The sequence below is a fragment of the Clupea harengus genome, chromosome 7 (genome assembly GCF_900700415.2).
Source record: "Clupea harengus chromosome 7, Ch_v2.0.2, whole genome shotgun sequence".
Taxonomy (NCBI): Eukaryota; Metazoa; Chordata; class Actinopteri; order Clupeiformes; family Clupeidae; genus Clupea; species Clupea harengus.
The window spans coordinates 28235851-28245624 of NC_045158.1; the positions used below are offsets into that span (position 1 = coordinate 28235851).

General features: G+C 45.8%; 1 protein-coding gene across 2 annotated transcripts; it reads right to left on the reverse strand.

Annotated features, from left to right (window-relative positions):
* Window positions 1–1330: 1330 nt before the first annotated feature.
* Window positions 1331–6087, reverse strand: mat2ab (methionine adenosyltransferase II, alpha b). 2 transcript variants are annotated; one of them, XM_012820915.2, is made up of 9 exons: window positions 5885–6087; window positions 4707–4784; window positions 4172–4294; window positions 3890–4002; window positions 3629–3772; window positions 3295–3513; window positions 2913–3095; window positions 2630–2763; window positions 1331–2453 (listed from the first exon to the last, which is right to left on the reverse strand). In XM_012820915.2, exons 1-9 carry the CDS (start codon window positions 5964–5966, stop codon window positions 2351–2353), a joined length of 1179 nt encoding a protein of 392 aa, XP_012676369.2. In that variant the 5' UTR covers window positions 5967–6087; the 3' UTR covers window positions 1331–2350. The 2 variants fall into 2 exon arrangements, with proteins under 2 accessions (XP_012676369.2, XP_042564273.1); XM_042708339.1 differs by lacking the exon at window positions 1331–2453 and having other exon boundaries at window positions 2626–2763.
* Between the last annotated feature and the right edge of the window lie 3687 nt (window positions 6088–9774).

Genomic DNA, 9774 nt, shown 5'->3' on the forward strand with positions numbered 1-9774 from the left:
AAACACACACACAGGGCCTCATCATGATATACGCCCCACTCAAAAACCACCTGGTTTGAGCCGATGAGCTCAGGGTTACTTCTGAGGCTTCTGCTAATGGAACTTCCAGTGCTAAAATGAATGTCTAGACTTGTTGTGTCTATGTGAAAGTGGTTTGAGTGTGAGTGTGTGTGTGTGTGATGTTGTGTGTGTGTGTGTGTGATGTTGTGTGTGTGTGTGTGTGATGTTTCGTCTGCAGAGCGTGCTTACAGGTCAGGGAGGTAGGCAATGTTCCCGTAGGGCATGGGAGATGCACCCCTCTCTCTCTCTCACACACACAGTCTTCCCTCTTGCAGCAGGACAACCCTTGACCATATCAGTGCTCATTAGACCTTTGATACTGCTGACACCAGCCTATGGTCAGTCGTGTGTGCGTGGTGTGTGTGTGTGTGTGGTGGGAACTGGAATGTAAGTCATGTGCTCAGTGTAAAGGTCAAGTGAAGGTGTTACCAGCAAGTCAAGATCCTTCCTGACCCACGATGATCTGTACTGTGTGTGTGTGTGTGTGTGTGTGTACGTGTGCGTGGGTTTGCTACCCTTGCATGCGAGGTGGAAGCTGCCTTGTAGACTCCGAACAGAAGAAACATACAGATCATTTGTTGGTGAAAGCTGGCTAGCTCAGGTAGTCAGGTGGTGTGATGTGTTATGTTGACCTAGGAACCAGCAAGGCCAAGTCTCACAGCAAAACCATTCGAGTTTCCGAGATGCAAAATGAGTGAGACGACGAGTTAAATGAAACTAGCGTCAGGGCCTCTTTCTTCAGAGGGTTAGGTTACAGCTTCAGCTGCTAAGAACAGATTCACCAGTTCCTGCAACAGCTGTCTGAAGGTATGGAAGCCTGGTGTGGCCATTTTAAGCACCAGCTGTTGAGGTTCTCCGTTCCTTCTGTCAACAGGTTTGCTGAGTAGCACTTCAAGCTGTGGGTAAGTTGAGGTGCGTCACTTATTAGCTGGCCCGGGGATGTGTACTCAGTGGCAGGTTTTGGCAGAGTTAATGGTTCACCTAAATTACGGGCGACAGGATTCACGAGGTGTTCATGGGCTGTTATCAGTGAGAGGGAACATGTTTTATAATGTGTAATACTGTTCTGCTAATGCTGCCAATTGGGCTGTAATTAATCTAATTAGAACCTTCACGGGAACCTTTTGAGATTTGTCCAATTACCCACAGCAAGTTTGCAAACATCAAAATATATTTGAAAATCCAAAACTAACATTGTTTTACTATAATTGTCACTGAGGACCAAGTTTTCCAATTTTTTTTGTTGAGACAAAACGTAACACACTTGGGATTGTAGTTGATCTCTTTAATGGCAAAAAGAGTTTCTTAAAAATGAAAGTTCCTCCACATCCATCCACGCAGGAGTGAGGCAAGGGGAGCTTGTAAACGAGGCTGGTTTCTCTGTACAACACCAGCCAGACTTAGCCACCCCTCGCCAGCACTACTGGGGGGGGGGGGGATGTGGTGCGGGGCAATGACAGGGAACCTGCCCAGCAGCCTGTGAGAGTGGAAGGGACCTTAGAGCTTTTCTGTACCACACTCTTAGACCCTCACACCCTCACCGAGACACAATCAGCAACCATTCACAATTATCTTTGTGTGCGTGTGTGTGTTTGAGGGGCATGTATTATTGTCTCTCATAGAGAACTCCTTTTGAGGCCTGCAGCCAAGTCTCAATGTTAATAAATAAGTTGGATTAAAAAAAAAAAAAAAGTATTATAGATCTAGCACATGAGAGGAACCTCGAGTCCCTCCAGTATTATGTGCACATGGCTGGAGTAGAAACTGATGTTTTAACTTTGATAAAGGATGTTAGCATTAACAGTCATATTGTTTGGTCTGTCTGAGGTATGTGTGCATGTGTGTGTGAGACCATGCTTGGTCTGCCTGGGTATGTGTGTGATCTAGAGTGTGAAGACACACCTCTAAGACAAGATTAGTCTTTTTTTAAACAGAAGATCACCAACATCACATACTAACAATGTCATGGTCAACAGTAGGCACTTAAACTATTAAAATATACATGTAAAGGGGAGAAAAATAAAAATATAAAAAAAATAAAATAAAATAAAAAACCCACTAAATTTAGCATCAAAAGCTGTTGGCTGTAAAACATCCGAGCTACATGAATCTCAACAGGCATACAGCCCACTCCTGGCACTAGAACATAGTGTGAAGGGCCTCTGTTACATAGAGAATGGAAATACAAATGAGTGTGGTGTGTGTCTTGGTGTAGAACACCCTTAGGGCCTGTGGCTTCTCTGTAGTTACACCAGCAGGCATGCAGGGATGCTCTGTGTGTGTGTTTGATTTAATATTGGAGTTTCTTGTGCTGTTCCCATGGGAAGGACTCTCGTCCAAAGTGTCCATACACTGCCGTGCGCTGATAGATGGGCCTCTTCAACTCAAGCTCCCTAAAAACACATTAACATAAAGAGATTACAGACTTGTTAAATCAACAAGGAGCAACTTCTGTTTCTCTATGTCCTACACCATGCTCAGAAAACACACTACTTTTAAAAGACAATCGGGTCAAAAAGCATCTCTAGGAGGATTGTGTTTAAGTGTGTATACAGATGTGAAGACCTACCTGACAATGACACCGGGTCGGAGGTCGAAGTTCTTCTTAACGATATCGAGCAGTTCCTTCTCACTCTTTTGGGAGGTGCCATAGTGGAAGATGGAGATGGAGAGTGGGTGGGCCACTCCGATGGCATACGCCACCTGAACGCAAACAGAAATACAACATGCAAAATCATCAACATTCCTTCCCCCTTCTTGGATTGATTAAAGAAATGGTGTCAGCAGAGATCGGACTAGAGGAAGAAGCCAGTAAATGTCTAGATGTGGTGTGTGTGTGTGTGTGTGTGTACCTGCACAAGCACGCGTCTGCACAGTCCGGCCTTGACGAGGCTCTTGGCCACCCAGCGGGCTGCGTAGGCGGCGCTGCGGTCCACTTTGGTGTAGTCCTTCCCAGAGAAGGCGCCGCCTCCGTGCGCTCCCCAGCCCCCGTACGTGTCCACGATGATCTTACGGCCCGTCAGCCCGGCGTCACCCTAACCCAAACACACACAGACCAGGGTCAGAGGTCAGACCACCATCACCCTAACACCCCCTGGGTGCCCCTACAGTGAACAGCTACGATGAGCAGTGCGCGTGTGTGGTGTGTGTGTGGTGTGGTGTGTGTGGTGTGTGTGTGGTGTGTGTCTAACTCAGACGTCTCGCACGCCCACATATCCGTGAGTCAAAACACACCTGGGGTCCACCGATGACAAAGCGGCCGCTGGGCTGCAGGTGGTAGACGGTGTCTTCGTCGAGGTACTGGGAGGGCACCACCGCCCTGATGACCTTCTCCTTGAGTGCGTCTCGCATCTCGTCCACGCAGATGTCGTCGTCGTGCTGTGCCGAGACCACGACGGTGTGAACGCGCACCGGCAGCATCGCCCCGCGGTCCTGCCGATACTGCACCGTCACCTGAGAAACGAAACCCGGAGAGAAACAAAGGGAGGAAGAAATGTTACCTCGAGTACAGCAACGTGGCATTTTACTGCACTTTACTTCCGCCTGGGTTCATGGCATTATAGCGTACCTGAGTCTTGGTGTCAGGTCTCAACCAGGGCAGGGTGCCATTGCGTCGCAGCTCAGCCATCTTGGCGTTGAGCTTGTGGGCGAGGGTAATGGTGAGGGGCATACACTCCTCCGTCTCGTCTGACGCATAGCCAAACATCAGACCCTGACACAGAACACACACACACATCCTTCAATACAAATCACTAGCAAAATCAAGTAAACACCTTTTGATGCTGAAATGCTTGACAGAACCTCCACACACACACACACACACACACACCTGGTCTCCTGCGCCCACGTCCACCTCGTTGCGGTCCAGGTGAACGCCCTGTGCGATGTCTGGAGACTGCTGCTCCAGTGCAACCAGAACATTACAGGTCTTGTAATCAAAGCCTAAACAGACACACGCAATAAACACCATGGACAGTGCAAAATTAGAGCCTGCATTCCAATAATAAAAAAAATATTGTAAAACAATGAACACACCAATATCACATTATCAATCATACAGTCACACAACCTTTAAAATGCAAACCGTCAACAAGCAGAGATATTCACTGACCTTTCGTGGAGTCGTCATAGCCGATGTGCTTGATGGTATCCCTGACGATCTTCTGGTAGTCAACATTGGCACGGGAAGTCACCTCTCCAGCCAGAAGAATCATGCCAGTCTTTGCAACGGTCTCTGCAAGGAAGAGGGGGCAAACCTTCACCAAGTCTATTCCACCAACAGCAGCAGATACCTCCCCAAGTCTCAAACACAACCTCTGATTCAAGAGTTGGAGCATGTACATTAAAAGGCATGTACACCCTAGGCATGCTGTGCGAGTACACACAAGTTTACATCTAATGAGTCAATTAAGTCTAATGAATGTGTTTACAACTTGTGTGAACAGAGGGGTGGGATTGTGTGTGTGTGTGTGTGTGTGAAAATGCACGGTGTATGCAAATAGCCAACAAAAAACTAAAATAAACAGAAAGCTAACCAGACACACCCCCACACTGAGGCCATCTCTGCATGAGTTGCATCAGACAGGAAGAGTGTGTGTGTGTGTGTGTGTGTGTGTGTGTGTGTGTGTGTGTGTCCGTTTACATACCACAAGCCACTTTGGCCTCAGGGTCCTGCTTAAGGTGGGCATCCAAGACAGCATCACTGATCTGGTCACAGATCTTATCTGGAAGGAGAGAGGCTGAATATTACACCTCTTTCCAATCACACCGCACCTGACGTTGTGCTTAGGGCAGAGACGTGGTGCAAGCTGTAGCATTCCAACCATCTAGGGGTCTTATTCCCTCGGGACTCACCCCGCTCCCATTAATTTCGTGTCAATCTCTACTGTCCTCTCAATAAAGACAAAAAGTCCCATAAATAGATTTAACAAAATACTTAAATGTGCCTGTCTTCAATAATAAGGGTTTTAACCACGTCATCTCCTAAGGTACCAAAGCACGACAAAAGTAAACAGCGTGATGCAAATGGTTTCACCAAAGTGCGCTGGAACCAGCTAGGACTGCGCAAAAACTTAACAAAACCCCAAACACAGAGCATTTTAAACGCAGAGTTGCCCATTTTCAAGTCTGACTTTTCATGAGAAGCGGGGAGATTGACCGAAACCGGTGTGTCTTTTGGGGTAAGATGCACCAGCGGGAGACAGGACATTAAAACATCAGAGTTGGCAACCCCTATAGGAGCAATGTATACACGCCATTTTAACCACTGCACCAAGGCCACGTGATAACTCTCGCTCTTAACGGAGCTATAAAAAAAAAGAAGGACGGAGGCAATAATTCTGTAACGTTATTTATGTTAGCGTCTGGGTTGTTGCAGTCATCAATCAATGCTCGTGAGAAATGCTAACCCCTCTAGCTGCCTAGCTGGGCCTTGTGAGGCCAACTGAAGTGCACGAACGCGGACTCTGCCGCCAACCTGTGTCCACTCAGGACCACTCAGGCTGCCCTTTAGAAGTTGACGGTGTAGTTGCCAAGGTTGGACTAAATAAACGCAACACACTGAGCTAGCTACAAACGTTCGCTTACACGGTAAGGCAATTGTCTAAAGTTGCATAGAAACTTAACGGTCCGGTTTAGCCAGCTAGACTTGACTAGCAAACGTAGTGCAAAGCTAACATGCCAGAAATAACAAACCGGTAAATGCACATGGAATTAATTAACCCAGAACTACAAAACAGCTCAAAAAAAGTTTTCAAATTACCCTAAAAATAGATGTTTCATGCTAACAAGCTAGCTACCTTGCCACTGTAACGATATATCATACCTGGATGCCCCTCTCCTACGGATTCCGATGTAAAGAGGAAGGAGTCTTCATCAATAAGCGCGTTGTGAAAACCGTTCATCATCTTTGTGGCTATTGACTGCGGTGTCTATCACTGAAACCTTGGTGTTCTTGTTAGTGAGATGCTATTGCTCCACGAGGCTGTTGCGTTACCCCAGGACCGCATGTACAGAGCGCGTGGCCGAACCGGTATTTATCCTGCTTCTACACACGTCATCTGCGCGGTCTCTTGCATCACCAGACGAAACCAAACAGGCTACGAACAGGGCACGCCCCCCCCTTCCAAGGCAACCTTTGATGGTTTATCCCATCATCGTGAATGATCGTGCAATCAAATCTTGCATAATCGCACAAAAATATTTCGTTAATCACATGTCAACACCATATTTGCGACTACTATCATCAATATAATAAAAAGGTTGTGAAATAGAAGCTTATTCTGATTTTTGGAAGAACAACAACGATTTTCAGAGAGGATATCACAGTTGAAGAATTTAGTGAAACACAGGACTGGAAAGACACAGGCTACTGTAAATACAGGAGGCACCAGGCAAACTAGCATAGCAGTGGGTAATATGACCACCGTGCCGAGTGAGAGAATGATCATGGACATTTTATGAAATCGAGGGCCTCTGGGCACGAAAACCTACTGGTCCCCCCAGGGCAGCAAAGCACATTAAAGGACAAAACAAAAAGACATCTGTATAGTCCATCAGACAGGAATGCCACAGGCAGTGGCTGGGTCTGTGTCTGTTTATCAGTGGCCTTGCCACTGACTCTCCCTTGTACGTTGCTTTGGATAAAAGCGTCTGCTAAATGACTAAATGTCAATGTAAACTGACTTTAACTGAAAATAGCTGATGATAACTTCCTAAACATACCAACTTGATTGGATAAACTATAGAAAGATTTGTGAAATTCTTTTTTTCTTGTTCATTGTTACATTTCACAAAGGACACAAGTGTTATTATGTTGTAAAAGCACAGATTATATTATATTAAATGTGAGTTGTTTATTCTTAAATACTTTGTTAAAAACACAAAAGATATAAAAGAGATTTAAATTTGCACTAGTTGTGTGAAGGTAAAATATTTTATTTTATTTTGAATAAACATTAAAAGGAGGCTTTAAAATGAGCAATGATATATAATTGTAAAAAAAAAAACGGTCATAAAGACAATTCCTTGCATCTTTAGAAAGGTTCAAATGAATTGGATCAAATTCAAATGTTTACACAAAGCATTATTAGCATTCATGTCAGGCCTGTCATGAGTAAACATCTTGTGAACCCAGCCTGAGGGTGAAGCCCAGTCAGAGGAGGCTTTAGGGGGGCTCTTCCTCCACTGAGCTGTGCTGATCCATCTAGTTCTGCCAAAGCCCCGACGCAGGTGAACTCAGACACGAAGTGTGCTAGACTTACAAACTACAATAGCGTGTGTGTGTGTGTGTGTGTGTGTGTATTTGGAACTGAGCACGTATCGGAAATGTTTCTTTTCCATTTGTCCCTCAGCATGTATGTATCCCATTACATGTTTTTTTCCAAGGCTGTTATCTCGGTGACTCTGCTCTCCTGGACTGGTCCACTTTGCGTCAGCACTGCCCAAGTACACTCTCATGGTCACATTCACCAGATCTCTGTGTCCACCTTCACAGATCATGCTCATCCAATTGAGTTAGACAGAAACCTAGCTGGAGGGCACACACACACACACACACACACACACACACACACACACACACACACACACACACACACACACTCACTCACCTCCACATACACACTCACCTCCACATAAAAAAAAGCCCCAGAGATGAGAGGTATTGGAGGCCTGATTACGACTAATAATTTGACGGAATATTGCAATCTGACTTCATAAATCTGGATCTCTGTTTCATTGTTGAAATATCAAAGAGGGAGAGCAGGCCCTCTGTTATATAACTGATAAGAGCTCCAACCCCAGTTGTTGTTCCTCTGGAGGCCTTATCTCCTTCATAACAGGAGGGAGCCGCTGTTCCCGTCCTCCCTGTGCGTGTTCTCATCTCCTTGAGCTCTTTCAGGTGTGGAAGGGTTTGCCTGAGAGATTTGTTGGATGCGGTTGTGAGAGTCGACCCGCGGGGTTAATATTGGGCTGTTGCTTATGGTTGTGCCAGGCTTCAGCTTGTGACGCCTGAGGAAGGCTTCAACGTGTGATCAGTAGATTGTATTCATGAAATATACGTACATCGTCCACATGGCGATGTGAGTAAAGTTCATTTTAATGTCACCATTCAATTTGGTGAAACTCACATTTTCACTCTTGTAAATAAGAATAATTGAACTGCCTTATAAATAGTTAAAGAAAAAAATCTTAACCATGGACCCGGCCAGCATGTAATAAAGGGGGACTACCGTCGGGAAAAAACCTCTTGTCGCAATTAGTAGGGTTGTCCCATCATTCCATACCTATTATCACAACCCTTACGCACATAAAGCAAAGTGTCATACTTGTTGACACCATTCAATGAGATAAGTGCACTTTATGGTGTGTTATAACCATTGAGAGCAGAACCCATGTGTTGACAGACACCTAGAGGGTCCAAGATGCTTAAGCACCACCCATCTATTGGTGACTCCACATGTTGGCCAATGGGGTGTCTAGTTCCCCTGGTGCTCCTCCACATATTGGCCAATGGGATGTCTAGTTCCCCTGGTGCTCCTCCCACATGTAGGCCAATGGGGTGTCTAGTTCCCCTGGTGCTCCTTCACATGTTGGCCAATGGGATGTCTAGTTCCCGTGGTAATCTCAGCATCGCTTCGGAACCTGAAGATGACGTCTGATTGGCCTCACGTTGATGATGTCATTGATGACCCCACATGTAGGCCAATGGGATGTCTAGTTCCCCTGGTGCTCTCAGCATTGCTTCGGAACCTGAAGATGACGTCTGATTGTCCTCATGTTGATGATGTCATCGATGACCCCACATGTTGGCCAATGGGATGTCTAGTTCCCGTGGTGCTCTCAGCATTGCTTCGGAACCTGAAGATGACGTCTGATTGTCCTCATGTTGATGATGTCATCGATGACCCCACATGTTGGCCAATGGGATGTCTAGTTCCCGTGGTGCTCTTAGCATTGCTTCGGAAACCTGAAGATGTTGATGATGTCATGACAGCTTCCAAGTTCAGATGATATCTGGTCACCTGACTCATCTTTATACACTGAAGGTTAAGTCTCTAAATATTTTTTTAAAATATATATAATATATAATATTAAATATCAGACATCGGGAAATAACACCAGAGACATCTGCTCTGGTCTCCTGTGATTTGAACCTGTATGCATGACCTGTATCTCCACTATACTGTAAACACTCCTACTCCTATCTCTCAGTGGGTCAGTGTGATTGCAGTGAGGTCGCCGCCTCTCATTGCCTGTCGCCCTGGGACTAAACTGGGTCCTTGCTGAAAGTGGGAATTCCCCCTGCTGACCTGGAAAGTCCTTCAGAAGTCCAGAGATTAGTCTTGGACCTGAGAAGCAGTAGTTGTACTTCTCCTCAGCTTGTCCATGAAACTGTATCTGTGACCTAATTGTCTCATGACTTGGCAGTGTCTGCGAGGCATGCCTCATACACCTGTAGATAGTGTAGCTGCTCATTAATCATATCAAATCAAACTTTATTTGTATTGTGCATTTCATACCAGGAGGTAACACAATGTGCCTCACAGAAGGAAAATGGGGGGGGGGGGGGGGGGTTACAAACACTTGTAAAGAGACACGATTAATGGTTCCTGGTGATGTGGACATACAGCTGCTCTCTTCCCCTCTCTCTCTCTCTCTCTCTCTCTCTCTCTCTCTCTCTCTCTCTATATATATGATGTCAGGGTGTTCATG